The 14,738-nt window shown below is 50.5% G+C and overlaps 1 protein-coding gene across 7 annotated transcripts in view; it reads right to left on the minus strand.

Annotated features, from left to right (window-relative positions):
• The window catches only part of Dop1b (DOP1 leucine zipper like protein B), an 89,537-nt gene that overhangs the window by 26,667 nt on the left and 48,132 nt on the right, over positions 1-14,738 (minus strand). For all 7 annotated transcript variants that reach the window (XR_003485329.1, XM_027415635.2, XM_027415634.2 and 4 more), the window contains 8 exons: positions 12,189-13,821; positions 11,017-11,128; positions 9,427-9,615; positions 5,564-5,686; positions 4,703-4,837; positions 3,012-3,067; positions 1,080-1,184; positions 910-976 (listed from right to left, as the gene is read on the minus strand). Coding sequence is in view for 6 of the 7 variants with exons in the window: in XM_027415635.2 (XP_027271436.1) it covers positions 910-976; positions 1,080-1,184; positions 3,012-3,067; positions 4,703-4,837; positions 5,564-5,686; positions 9,427-9,615; positions 11,017-11,128; positions 12,189-13,821 (2,420 nt within the window). In the remaining variant the exon portion in view is untranslated. The remainder of the gene's footprint in view (positions 1-909; positions 977-1,079; positions 1,185-3,011; positions 3,068-4,702; positions 4,838-5,563; positions 5,687-9,426; positions 9,616-11,016; positions 11,129-12,188; positions 13,822-14,738) is intronic.

The following is a 14,738-nucleotide window of genomic DNA, read 5'->3' on the forward strand; positions in this document are numbered from 1 at the left end:
TCTCTACCTTAGCATGCATGTACATGGTGGAAAACACATGTGTACACCACACACACACACTCACTCACACATGCACACATACACACACTTAAACGCACGCACACATGCACACACACACGCGCGCGCGCGCGCGTCTGCTCAGGGACTGGGGTGTGGGGGTGTAACTCAGTTGGTAGAGTGCGTCATGAAGCCTCCTGGGTTTGATCCCCAGCACTACAGGAAGCCAAATGTGGTGGCACACACCTGCAGTGCTAACACTGGAGGGTGGAGGCAGGAGAATCACAATTGAAGGCCAGGCTGGGGTCTGTGAGCCTTTGTCTCAAAAAGGAAGAAAGATTCTGGTCAGCAGCTATGTTCACAGGGAGCCTGAGCAGGTTCCGACAACAATCACCATGTGTCACCAACCAGGAATAGCTGTGCTCTCGGACATCTGAGAGCGTGACAGCCCTAGTGTGACAGGAAGATCCAGATTCCACAGGACTGACGAAAACCCTGACTGTGGACAGTTGGGATGCTGCAGATCCACGGCCAATGGCTCTTGGGTTGCTTTTACTTCCCTCAACAGCCATTTTGCCACCATGTCTGAGCCAGCATCTTTATGGCTGGCTGTCAGGGAATATGGACTTAGCCAAATACTAGCTTCTACTTGTTCAAAAGTTCAGACATCATCAGTGTTTCACAGACACCAGTGTACAGCAGGCAGGAGAGAGCCTCACAGATGCCCCAGCAGGTGGCTCTCACACGACACAGCTTTCAGAGAAAAGTCCAGCCCAAGCCTGCTTGAATTTAGGACACCTGCAAAGCTAAGACGCGATTCTGCCAGCGGTTTGGAGCAGTGGCATTTCTAAGGACTTATGGACGGATGGCACTATGGGACTGCTGACTTTTCAGACATTCTCACATACACACCTGAAGGTCTTTTTGATCCTTCTTGCTTTCCGGGTTGGGTGTTCTGGTCACGAAGTCATTAAGTATGCTGTTGGGAGACAATGAGTGTTTTGGTCAGACTGTTAGAGAGATAAAACAACATATGTTCCTATAGAAAACACTGTATCCCCATGCCTGTGGAGACACCATACCTGAGAAGCAAAAAATACCCAGGGGGAGCCAGGTTCAGCTGCACAGACTCCTTCAGGACACCCAGGAGTGAAGGGAAGTTCTCCTGCAAGTCTGGTATCGAGAGCCTGTGTGAGAAGCAAACGCAGGGGGACAAGAGTCTCAGCATGGCAGGGAGCAGCATGCTCACTCAGAAGCACATTCTAGATGCGGAAAAGCACATGGGCCAACAGAGCATCTGACTAGCCCGACCATTGCCTGTTCTAGTTTTTACAGTCTGCGCAAGCTTGGTTTAGAACTGGGGCAAGCATCTGCAAGCTGGGGTACCTGGAATTCATCTTCTGACATGTGGGTACTCTGGGTTCCATTGTCCATAAAATAAAGGCTCAAGCGGCTGACCAGCTCTCACTTCTGGCCATGCTTGTCCAACACCGAGGACAGCATGCACCGTGGGTGGTCAGGATGCAGCTTACAGGAAGGTGACCACTGCCTTTGCAGCAGCGTGTGAGGAGGTTGCTGATGCCACCACTACAGCCAGGCACTGCAGCATGGTTGGCCAAAGCTCAGATGCAACCAGGGAGCCGCAGGCCCACACGCTGGTACCTACCTCACTACCTCCTGTTCCACCCTGGTGGCTCCTCCTCTGCAGCAGAATGATAAGAACCTATCATCCACTGGGCAGCTCAGAGCACAGAGGCCACTGGGGCCAGCTGGTGTTACAACAGCACTGGCTACATAGGGCCCAGGGCAGCTTGGTACACAGCTGGCACTTGGCTACGCTGCTGCCATAACCCTAAGGCAACACCTGACTCCAGGAAAAGGTCACAAATTGGGACCACCCAGGCACCATCCAGGAATGGACCATCCAAGGGGAAAACACCTAACATTCCAACCATTGTAGATAGGATCACCCTTAGCCCAGAACACACCCATCCCCTTTCACCAAGACACCCCTAGACAAATGTCAGCCAATCAGGGGTTATGAACCTTAGAAATCCCTTACCCCAACCTCTGCTATGATATAAAAAAATGACCAAACAAACACCCCAACTGAGCTTGAGACTCTCTGATTGTGCCAATGCACTGGACACATGGAGGGTCCAAGTTCGAACTTGAACAAAAGCTCTCTGCTTTTACATTTGGGATTTGGTCTCCTTGTTGGATTTTGGGGGACTCCAGATCTGGGCATAATAGCTATCCCTAGGAGTGGCATGACTAGCCAGGAGTGAATTTAATCATCAACCCAGTGACTGCTGGGATTCCAGGCCTTTTACCGTTTGCAGATGTAATGGTGAAGAGTGGGCCTGGCTGAGATATTAACTGTGTGAGCCAAGGAGACTGCACTGGGTTATCAGGATTATTTACTGTGAACCCTGCCCCCAACAACCCCAATGACTCATGTGTTTCAACACGTGTTTTCCAGGTGGTGGCACTGTTTTGGGAGGCTGTGGGATTTGGGAGTTAGGAGGCTGGCTGCGTCCCTTCCATCCCTCACTCAGCCCAGCACAGACGGCTCTATGCAAGCTGTACCAGGGATGTAGCTAAAGAGGCCCAGCTAAGCGCTCTTTGCATGCTGGGGAATCCCCTGCATACCAGTCTCAGTCCAGGCTGAGACTCAGCTGAGTAAACCAAACCAGAGGTCACCAGGCATAAACCACAGCACCCAAAGCCACCTCTCCTTTTTCTGAAAGGGGCCTTACACTTTCCTAGCTGTGGGTCTTTCAAGTCAGTTTCATATAAATCTGAACCTTTTAGGGCTTAAAAGCCCTCATGTAAAGCTTTGCTGACACATACCATTCATTCATTGTGCAGCACATGGATTTTAACAATGTCAGCTCAGCTCTTCAGAGAAAGAAAGGTATAGATACTGAGGCCACACCCCTGCCCAGGGAGTGGTGCATCAAGGCATGTGGGGCACTGCCATGCAGCTGTGCTGGAGGAAAGAAACACCTTACCTCTGAATGAAAGCGTAGCAGAACTGCAACACAGGAATGTCCACCAAGGGCGACTTCTGAAAAGGAAGGCAACACCGTCACCCAGGCTGGTAGGAAGGGGGACTGTTGAAGAACTTAACAGAAAACTCAAGCTGCTGTGGTCTGAATCTGAACTGTCCCCCACAAGCTCATGTTATACACACTGGTTCCCTAAAGGGAAGTGCTTGCTATTCAGGAGTCTGTGGGGACTTTAGGAGTGAGACCTCTCACTGAGGGGGACGACGAATGTGTGAGGGCCACATCCTGGCCCCTGGATGGGTCTCTCTTGTCTCTCTTCCTGACTGCTGTGACATGAACAGTCTCCACACACGTCCCTGCTGCTACCATGAGCTGAGAGTGGCTCTGCCATGCCTACCATAATGCATGGAGCCTTCTGAAGCCATGAGCCAGGTATGTCTGTCTTTTCTTCCTAAGTGGTCTGTCTTGTAATCAAGTGATAAGAAACCAATAATAAAATGGAGATTTGAGCCAAAGAATCCTTCATGTAAAACGCTAGCACACACCTAGACAGCTGTGCCTGTACAGCCCCAGCTTCCCTGATCAGGAAGAGCTTGCCCTGCCTAGGGCTCAGATTTCCTTAAGGTCCAAGTAGTGGAAATTACAGAAAAAATGGTTCCCGAACACTTTTTCTCCTTTCTTAGAAAGCTACTTATAGAAGTTGAACTAAAATAACCAGTAAAACACAAAATTTCCTTCAGACAAATAAAATCTAGTTCCTTTTTATGCCCACCAAACAAGAAATCACAGTTTCCTATAGGCTTTCAAGTAACCAGAAGAAATGCTACACAAAAAGCTACCTTCTAATCATTTTCAACTTGCCCTGGAGAAACTTTCTTGGCCAGGTGTTGACTTTGTACTATAAGAGCTACGGCCCTCAGCACTAATTGCTTCCTCTAACACCTTCACTCACACAAGACCCTTGAGTGTCACTCAAGTGGCTGAAGAGAGAGATCAAGGTGGCCGCAAGAATCCTGTTTACCCCAAGGGTCTCTGTGCACAGTTTCCCGGGAGCTCTTCCTCCTGAGGACTAGTAACACACTGGCTGTCCCTGAGTGTGTGCCTTCTACAGCTTGGAGATGTCTTTCTCAGGGACATGTGGGCCTCCTGAAGTAGGACCATGGGGAGCCTGACCTATGTTTCTTAGGCTCTGTGGGAGGGTCAGGTCTAACTTCCATGAACACATGAGAGCAAGTCCAGATGGACTAAGCTCACACATGGACCCCCTCCTGCCTGTCCCACCTTCCCTGACTCATTTGAGCTCCTTTTTGTCACCAATACACACAAAAACCAGAACTGAGCCCAGCACCTCCCCCTCTGCCAAGGTGGCGGCTACATCATGTGTGCCAGGATCCTTTGTTTACTTTCCAACTCTCTCTGGCTGTGGAGCTCCTCCTTCTGAAAACTGTTCCCTAGTGCACAGAAGGTGCTAAGAAGAGAGCACCAGGCAGTGTGTGTGGCAGCCGGGACAAGCAAGCTAACCTCAGGTAGCTCCCACCTCTGACAACAGCACCAGAGCCCCGTAGGCCACGCCCACAGCACAGTGACAGTCCTTCATTACAACCCAAGAATCCTGCATTTGCCCCTGGGTCACAATTTATAGGAAGTATCATCAGGAAGGACGCCCTACCCGGAAGTTCCCAGAGTGAACTCACCTCATCCCCCTTGATCTGCAGTGGTCTCTTCACCACCTCCTTCACCAGCTGCAGCACCGAATCTGTCTGCAGGGTGCTGAGAGCACAAACCAGGTCGACAAGTGTGTGCTGGGATGCACTTGCCATGGGGACTATCTGTCCAGATGAGAAGAATGCCTTGAGGGCTCGTAGGAGAAAATAAAAATAAGATGGTACACACACAGCCTTCCACAGTAGCTACCACTGGAGAAAGAAACTTAGCTTTCACCATAGTGTGTATGGAGGTATGTACATGTGTGAATCCATGTGTGAATATGTGCCTGTGTGCGAGTGTGTGCACACGTGTGTGTGTGCATGCATGCAAGTGCATGAGTGTGTGCCTGTGTGTGAGTGCATGCGTGTGTGTGTGTGTGTGTGTGTGTGTGTATACGTGAGTGTGTGTGCATGTCTGAGTGTGTATATCAGTGTGTGCCTGTGTGTGAGTGTGTGTGTGAGTGTGTGTATGCGTGAGTGTGTGCGCATATGAGTATGTGTGTGTATGAGTGAGTGTGCGCGCATATGAGTATGTGTGTGTATGAGTGAGTGTGCGCACATATGAGTGTGTGTGCGTGTGCGCGCACGTGTGCGTGTGGAGGCCGAGGTTGAGTGGCTGTTCTCCACGATTATTCTCTGCCTTTTTGTTTTCATCTTATTTACCATGTGAGAGCATACATGTAGGAGAGCTGTGTGTCACGGCACAGCACTACCGTGAGGATGAAGAGGTGAGAGTACAGTCTGTGGAAATCAATTCTCTCCGACCATGGGTCCCGGGTCATCACACAGGGCAGCCGCACGCACATTCGTGCACGAGCCCTCTGCCAACCCCTCTCCGTCCCATCTCACCTTCGTCTTGCTGTGGCGCCGAGCTTGCTTCCTGCTCCACACTGTAGCCACGGCAGCTATCAGCTGAACCCCGAGATGGGCTGTCAACGGGTTCAGCAAATCTAAAATCTTTTGTCTTATGGTCTGGAAAACAGAAGAAGCACAGAGTTAATTGCAAATAAAAAGGTCTTCACGAAGCTGTTGGGAGCCAAATCTCAGTCAGGGCTTGGCATGAGATCCTAGGCCATGCTTGGCCGGCCACTTAGTTGTATATTAACCTTTACATAGCAGCCTCTTAGAACCTCAGCTCAAGAAAAGAAACAACTTGACTCAGTCTTCCACCCACAGGCTCAGTCTCCTAGGCAACCCTTCCCTGGACCTCTTACTCATGAACTCTTTACCCTGCCAAACATCCTCTTTGTGGCTTCCTAATATCCTGCCTACACTAACACCTGGCTCACAAACAACCCGTTCTACCCCTCCCCATAGCTTGCTCTACTGACTATATAAGCTAGCCTGAGAAAAGTAAAGTTTGCCACTTGACCAGAATCCTGTCTTGTGGTCGTTCTTTCCGAGTCTCTTGTCCCCATTCCCTATCCCTGACTCTCTTGCCCCAGGTTGCTGTCCTGCAGGTTGGGACAGGAAGCAGCACCAGGCCCTCACTGGGTGAATGCTTAGCTGCCATCTATGGTGAGAAATGACTGAGAATCCCAGGAGAGTGTTTCACAGCTGAGGGGACCAGGACAGAGGAGGGGGCAGAGACCCCCTTGTTGTAAGAGTTGTATATGAGTTGGGGCACCAAGGAAGGCACAGCGAGGGGCCAGGAAGGAGGAACAGTGACGTGAGATGCTTGACAGGTCTTGAGGTGGTAAATATTCCTGGTCACGAGTGTTTGTGTGGGAACGACTGTGGTGTGTGTGTGTGTGTGAATGAGTGTGGTGTGTGTGTGTGTGTGTGTGTGTGTGTGTGTGGTGTGTGTGTGTGTGTGTGTGTGTGTGTGAATGAGTGTGGTTGTGTGTGTGTGTGTGAATGAGTGTGGTTGTGTGTGTGTGTGTGAATGACTGTGGTGTGTGTGAGGGTGTGAATGAGTGTGGTGTGTGTGAGGGTGTGAATGACTGTGGTGTGTGTGAGGGTGTGAATGACTGTGGGGTGTGTATGTGTGAATTACTGTGGGGTGTGTGTGTGTGTGTGAATGACTGTGGGGTGTGTGTGTGTGAATGAGTATGGTGTGTGTGTGTGTGAATGATTGTGGGGTGTGTCTGTGTGTGAATGAGTGTGGTGTGTGTGAATGACTGTGGGGTGTGTGTGTGAGCGCGTGTGTGAATGACTGGGGTGTCTGCATGTGCACCTATGGATGTGCGGGTCGGCGTGCATCCCTCTGGAGTACTAGAAATGCAATCAGGGTCTGGAGCAAGCATGGCAAACACTCTTCCACTGAGCTGTGCGCCTTCCTCGTGGAAACCCTACAGCCTACATTTCTCTCCGGCAGCTGGGAGAGAGCTTAGACCCACCACAAAAGTGAATTTTCACATTCTGAAAGTATACAGCAGTCACCAAATGGTACCCATTAAGCTACTCAGGACAAAGCTGTAACCTGGCCCTAGCATCTCTATATTCTTCTGCCACTGGCTTCTCCAATTCCTGAAAGCAGCCACTCTCCCTGCCCTTTAAGCCTGCAGCCCTCCCTGCCCCAAACACTCTGGTCCCACCTTCCTTCTGACCCTGGTCTCAGATCCACCCTGAGCCCAGGACTGCACCCTCCCTAACGTCACAGAGCGGCCAGCTTCACGCTGTCAGAGCATGCTGTCTTCCTCTGCTCATCGCTGGCCTCTGCCAGGAGGGCAGGGGCTCTGTCTTACTGACCCCCAGGAGCATGGGCAGAGGTCACTGTGTCCTCACTGACCATCACGTCACAGTAGATGAGCACTGAGAAAGCATTTTCCTTGACTGCAATCAGTCCATCTGCCCATGAGGCAGGGGAGCCCCGCAACAGCCTAGTCTTCTAGACAAGGACCCCGAGGCTCACACACAGTGAGTACAGGACGAGGAGCCCGAGGCTCACACACAGTGAGTACAGGACGAAGAGCCCGAGGCTCACACACAGTGAGTACAGGACGAGGAGCCCGAGGCTCACACACAGTGAGTACAGGACGAAGAGCCCGAGGCTCACACACAGTGAGTACAGGATGAGGACCCCGAGGCTCACACACAGTGCATAGCACAAAGGGTTTTCTGGACCTACGTAGAGAACTAGCTTTCTGCAAGCAGCATGAACCAGCACAGACTTCCTTTTGAGCATACCCACTGGGTTCAATTTTCTTGCAGAGATGTGAAGATCTGTTCACCATGTAAGGGCACCAATGACAGACCAAAGAAATGTTGTCACCCAAGTTCAGCTTGGTAGACACAGGAGTTTGCTCACGATAGTCTCACCTTTAGCCTGGAGACCACACAGACGAGGCGTGAACTCACAGATACCCCTCTGCCTCCACCTCCTGAGAGCTGGGATTAATGGTGTGTGCTACCACACCCAACTTGTTTTTCAAGAATCCAGTGATTCTGAATTTTATTTACAATCAGTGTGTGTGATGCATGACTGAGAGGACACACACGTGTGTATCACAGCACATGTGTGGAGTTCAGAGGACAAGCCTCAGGCATCAGACTATGGTGTGAGTTTGGAGGATCAGACTCAGGTCACCAGGTCTGAAAGGCAGGCGCTTCTACCCACTGAGCCATCCCACCAACCCCCAGTGAGCTTGAGAGGAGTACATGTGAGAGGGAAATCTCCTCAGGGAGGGGTGAGCGCCACATGGGTCTCTCGTGCCTCTCCACCTCCGAAACACACACACAAGGGAACGTTAGTGGGCCCCATCTTGCCAGAGTCTCATGGAACCAATCACAGCTGCTCTGACTTCAACACGGCAATGGCCATGCTGTGCCCAGAGGACAGCACTCTACACAGCACTCTGGAGCCGATGGGACAGTCCATGTGTACCGTCATCAGAGCATCTGAGATGTCAGCGCCACCAAGAGCTGATGAGTGTGAGCCTGAAGGCCATGCCTGGGGTACCCACCTCCTGTGCTAGACAATTCTGAGCCACCATAGACAGTAACAGATAATCACAGACCAGCTGGTGTGCCCAGCCAGGCCCTTCTGAGACAGATGTGAAAACCAACGGAGTCCATGTTTTGGGGGTGGCACATTTAATAATATAAACTCTTACAAGCACACTGAAGGCCCACACTGGAGTGCCCAGGCCTGGGACACACGTCTAAGAGACAGGCCATGTTAAGTGGGACTCCTTAGACACTCAGGTGAGGACCGAGTCTAACCATCAGACTTTGGTTTCATCAATAATGAGTTTTCAACAAAGGACGAAACCACTCACTCCTCTGTTGTGTATAAAAATAAAAATGTTTGTTTTTGTGAAAAGGGGCCTATGTGAAGGTGGCTACAAGCTCAATTTGTAGCTGAGGCTAGACCTACTCTCAAATGCTGAAAATTACCAGCATGTGCCACAGTATTATCTTAAGGGGAGATTTCTCCATCTCATTGGGACTGTGGGTCACACTGAACATTTTTTGTGATTTGTGTATATGCTTCCATATATACACATTTTTCTTCTCTGTCTACTGAGATAAGGTCTGGCTACATAGCCCCAACTGGAACTCACCGTGCAGACCTAGCTAGATTCAGACCTGCAGCAATGTTATTCCTCTGAGTGATGGGAATGCAGGCACGTGCTGCTCTGCCTGGCTTACAGAGACAAAAGAAAAAAGCCAGAGAAGGAATCGGCACAGTGACATATGTCCAGCTGTAATCCCAGCACTCGGGGGACCCAGGCACGTGCAGGCCAACAAACTCAAGGAAGGCCTCTCACCTTGGTGGTTTTGAAGTAGACGGAGGAGGATCCTTTCGTGGCTCCCAGGAGGTCCACGGGTCTCTTCTGAGTGTCCTCCTTTCTGAGGACATTCCAGATAAGGGCCATGGTATTCACAATTCGGGGCAGCTCTTCCAAGATGGCGTTCTTGGCATTCCTCAGGTTGATTGGGTCACTGATGGCAGCAGTCTGAAAGTTCAAATGGCGCACAAGGCTCACTGCACCAGCCAAGTCCCCTCTCACCTGCCCGGATTTAGGGCCACTCATGTGGTCCTCTGGAAGTGACATTTGTCCCTGTATGTGTCAAGCCACTACTTATTTTCAGAGAGAGACATGCAAGAGAGACATTCAAGAGTTGACATGCAACACTTCAAATTATAAACCTTTTTTTTCTTTGTCCGGGTTTCTGGCCTTGAACTAAGAGATGCACCTACTGCTGCCTCTGGAGTGCTGGGATCAAAGGTGTGGCCACCATGCCTCGATTAAACAGTAGGTGTACTTTAAGACTGTGTATTGTTTAGTTTTTTAAGAGAGGGTCTCATGTAGTCCAGACTGGTCTCCAAATTGCTACTTAGTCAAAGATGACCTGGAACTCTTGACCCTCCTGTCTTCACCCAATAGTGCTGGCAGCATTGTAGGCATGTGCCACTAGGCCAGCTTTTGTCCTAAGACTCAGCTAGACAGGGTACAGCAGCCTCCTCAGATTCACATCAGGGGTTTTAAAAAAAATTAGACTAAGGTGAGTGCAGGGCACAGGAGATGGTCCAGGGAGCAAGAAGAGAATTCATTGCGCAAGCATGAGGACCTGAATTCAAATCCCCAGCATCCACATAAACAGTTGGACATAGCTGTGTATGCCTGTAGTGTCAGTACTGGGGAGGGAAAACAGGCAGATCCTGGGGCTCACCAGCCATCTAGCCAGACTAGCCAAAGTGGATAGCTTCCGGTTCACGGAGAGGTAAAAGGCAGAGGGCAATAGAGGAAGACACTCAATTCTTCCTCAGGCTTTCATATGCACATACACAGGCTCATAAATCTGCCCACGCATGCAACACACACACACACACACACACACACACACACACACACACACACACAGACACCACACAGACACACACACACCACACATACACGCACACTCATGCACATGCACAGACACAGACACAACACACACACAGACAGACACACACCACACATACACACACACACACACACAATCACGTACATGCACAGACACACACACACACACACACACACACACACACACACACACAGTCAATATAAGCCTAAAATCAAACAATCTGCTTTACATTTTATCCCCATTTCCAGCTGATGGAACAATGAACTCACCCACACTGGTTTCCTGTGTGTGTGTACCTATGTGCGTGCACATCTGCATATGACACATATATTTGCATAATGTGCATACTTGTAGAACTCACGTGTGTATTACACTCTTACTTGCATCTCTTACATACATTTACATGACATTTCATCATGTGTTACTATTGTATACTTGACACAGTCACAACCCAGTGAAGACAAACAATACAAGCAATCTGCCCCAAACTCAGGGGAAAGAAAATGTACCTTTTTGTGTTGGGTGGGCTGTTCCAAAAGACAGAAATGGCTAATGGTTGTTAGACCTTCTAGAAGAGTGAGTGGGTAATCCGGAGAGATGTTTTCCTTTTTTGAGGTTGTGCTGTGGCGAAGAAATGAGAAACTGTTAAACAAAATAATTGGAAGGAGACAGCAAGATTGCTCAGTGGTGATGACCTGAGTTTGATTTCTAGAGCCCACTTAGAAGGGAAGAACTGACTCCTAGGTTGTCCTTTAAAACACACACACACACACACAGAGCACACTGCACACACACTTAACTGGTCAATAAATGTTAGAAAAATATTTAAAACAAGACACTGGACTGTGATAGGGATCCTAAAGTATGGATCTTCATGGTTGGTGGCTTCTGGCAGGGGTGGGGTAGGACTCGGTTTTAAGGGCTGGCCACTGGAGTTTGACCAAGCTCCAGTGAGTATGTGGGCAATACAAATTGGACTAGGTATTTCTTTTTCTTCTTTTCTTTGGGGGAAGTCATAATGCAGGGTGGGGGGGGTGACTGGGAAGTGAATGTGTTCAAGGTGTAATATGTGAAACTCCCAAATAACCAATAAAAGTATTATGTTGGGGAAAAAATGAGACAGTTTTTGAGAATTTAAAAGATCATGAAGCCATGAAGGTTTTCAGTCTGATACTTAAACACAGAAAGTAGAGAGAGGCCACTATGTTTGATGACCTGGGGCTACCAAAACAAAATGTACAGGTGTCTTTGTGTTCTTTTACGCTTATGAAATCACTATGGAAGAATGGTTTAAGGTGTTTTAGAGTTACTCTGAAGTTGGTTTTGGTTTTGTTTATTTCTATTTGGTAAAACTAACAGACTCAACTGACAGGAGACTCTGAGACGGCCTGGGTAGCTGGGTGGGGTTTAACTTAATGTCACTTTGAGGCAGGGTATCGTGTGGCACAAACCCCACCATGTGACCAAGGAGGGCCTGGTGCTGGTCATGTGCAGTGCTGGGGACTGGTTTCTAAGTCTGCCAGGCAAGCATCCTACCAGACCGTGTGGGGTTAAAGCCAAGGATCCAAACACACGCCCTCCTGATGACAACGCTCACCACCCTCCTCACTGGGTTGCACTATCTTCCAGTCGATGCCCCTCACAGACCCTGCCAGGGGAGAGAGCATCAACTTCAGCGTACCTGACGGACAGCTTGACAGACTCGCTCTCATACTGCTTCACCAGCTCGTCCAAATTTTTGCAAATCTGGATAACAAAGGGTGTCACTGTCCAGCCCAGAGACTTTCCAAAGTACGGTAAGGAGTGTGTGACCAGGCTCACCCAGGCGGGGTGCATGCCATACCCATAGGCAGGCTGCAGACCCCTCACCACAGCGGAGACCAGCAGGCCCTGGGAGGGGAGGGGGTGTGGCTGCACGTACTGCATGGCACCAATGGCCTGCTGAAAGTTGAGGGCCCTCTGCCACTCTCGGGACAGGGCCGGCTGACTCTGGGCATCCTCCTGACCCTGGCCCAGGTGGTGCTCCAGGACGATCAGCGCTTGCAGAAGCTTGAGTAGCTCAATCTGCAGCGGGTGCTCGCTCCAAATTTGGTCCTGCCCCAGGTTGATGAGGCTCTCCTCAAAGAGGCTGACCTCCATCGGGACCCTGCCTCGGTCAGCGGTGGCCAGGCCATAGCGCTTCTGGCTGGTATACATGGATGCCGACAGCGAGAGCAGGACAAACTCCTGCACCTTGCACTTCTGCAGCAGGCTGTGGATAAACTCCACATTCTTCCCTTCTGAGGACTTGGCCACCGAGACCAGCTGTGTCGTTATCCTGATCAGGACCTCCACACTCTTGACCTGCACGTCGCGGTTGCCAAGGACGTCCCTGTGGCAGACCTTCAGGTAGCAGGGGTAGTAGGAACGCAGGAAGCTCAGGCAGAGGTAGGTGAGGAGCTCAATTAGCAGCGAGTGGGGGCACACATTGGGGGCCTGGGTCTGCAGCTTGCCATAAAAACTCTGGCCAACGAGAGCCTCCTGGTGGCGTGCCAGGAGATTGGAGATGAGGTTGAGGTGAGCGGTGGAGCTGGTGTCTATGCCAGTCCTGGACACGGCCTCGATGAACTCCTTGGGGTTGGTCTTAAGCACAGCCTCCAGCACAGAGAAGGCATAGAGGACCCTCTGGGAGTCGTAGGGCTGCAGGTAGAGCAAGATGTGTTTGAACAAGGCCTCGAGGGACTCCTGCTTCTCCTTCTGCTGCCTCAACAGCCTCGATGTGGTGGTAATGGCTTGGAGCTCCACATCAGCCTCCTCATCGCTGGAGAGCGACTCGGAAGCCTGTGTCTTGTCAGAGTCTGCTCGCACTAGGCCTAACTTGGCACTGGACTTGAGGCTTTCTGGCTGCAAGGTTGGCAGCAAGGCTGCTCGCTTCGAGTAGGCCTTGCCCCCGATGGGTATGGGTGCACAGCAGTTCTCCTCGTGGCTCAGGTCCTGTAGGTCGTGGGAGGGAGATGAGAAAGTGGACGTGTTTTCACTGTCAGTGTGGACAGAGCTCGTGTCTGCAGACTCCGTGTGCTCGCTGCTGTCAGGGCCACAAGAGGCTATCCTGTCTGGAAGGTCCATGTAGTAGGGCATGTCTTCCTCGCTCAAATCACTTCTTGGTGGGCATTTTTCTGGTTCCTTCTCTACTTCAGCCCAGATGGCTTCACGATCCACTGTGGTGAATTGGCCAAGAGGCAGGTGCTCCTCAGAGGTGCCCTCTTGCGGCTCAGATATCCCACACGCCTCTTTGAATGTGTGCCTCTTCCTGTTAAACCAACGATGTAAGTCCTCTGGAAATGACAAAATGACAAAGGACTTCAGACCAGAATGGTGAGGGATGACAAATTAGCTCTGGGGTGATCTTAAAGCAGACAATGCACATAGGAACTGCGCCCAAGTCTAGATTGCATCAGGGGCAAAACAGACACACTGACATAAATATGTTTAGCTAGGAAGGATGGCTCAGTCTTAAGAGTGCAGAAGGCCCTGTGTTCAATCCCCAGCACGGTATAAAGCTGAATGCTGGCAAACACAGACACATCGGCTCTTCAGAAAACACTCAGGAGACTGTGACACTTAGTTCCACTGGCACAGGGTTATTATAACAACTTTGGTTTTGTTTTTATTTTCTGACAAAGTCTTGTAATACAGCTCAGCTTGTCTTCATTAACAGTCCCCCAAGGGCCGGGGCCTGTGCTGTGGGCCCTGTATCTGTTGCACACATCATTTTTTTTTTTTTATCATATATTTCTGGGAGAAGGCACTTTGAAACCCTCAGAAGCGCACTCCACAGAAACATCAGCGTGTTTCAAACCTTGAGGACGGGGCAGGCACTGAGAGCTGTGAAGAAAACAGGAAAGTGAGCCCAAGACCCACAAAGAGGTTTCAGGGAGCTGGTTAGCTGCATGCCTGTGACAGGCTGCTGCTGACTGCTGGGCATGCCTGGGCATGCATGGGTTGCAGGACATGTGGAAAGAAGACCCAGCTGCTGGACAGCTCTACAGCATGAGCCCGGTTGGGAGAGTGTCCACGACACACAGCTATGAAAAAGAGCAGGGGCGGGTGGGGCATCGGCAACCCGCCAACAGCACCCAGCTCATCAACGGGCATTGCTGGTAATGCCTTTACTTCCGAATTTTTGTAGGGTGCTTTTACTGTGTGTGTGTGTGTGCGTGCACATGTGTGTGTACATGTGTATGTGTGTGTG

This window comes from Cricetulus griseus, chromosome 4, assembly GCF_003668045.3.
Source record: "Cricetulus griseus strain 17A/GY chromosome 4, alternate assembly CriGri-PICRH-1.0, whole genome shotgun sequence".
Taxonomy (NCBI): Eukaryota; Metazoa; Chordata; class Mammalia; order Rodentia; family Cricetidae; genus Cricetulus; species Cricetulus griseus.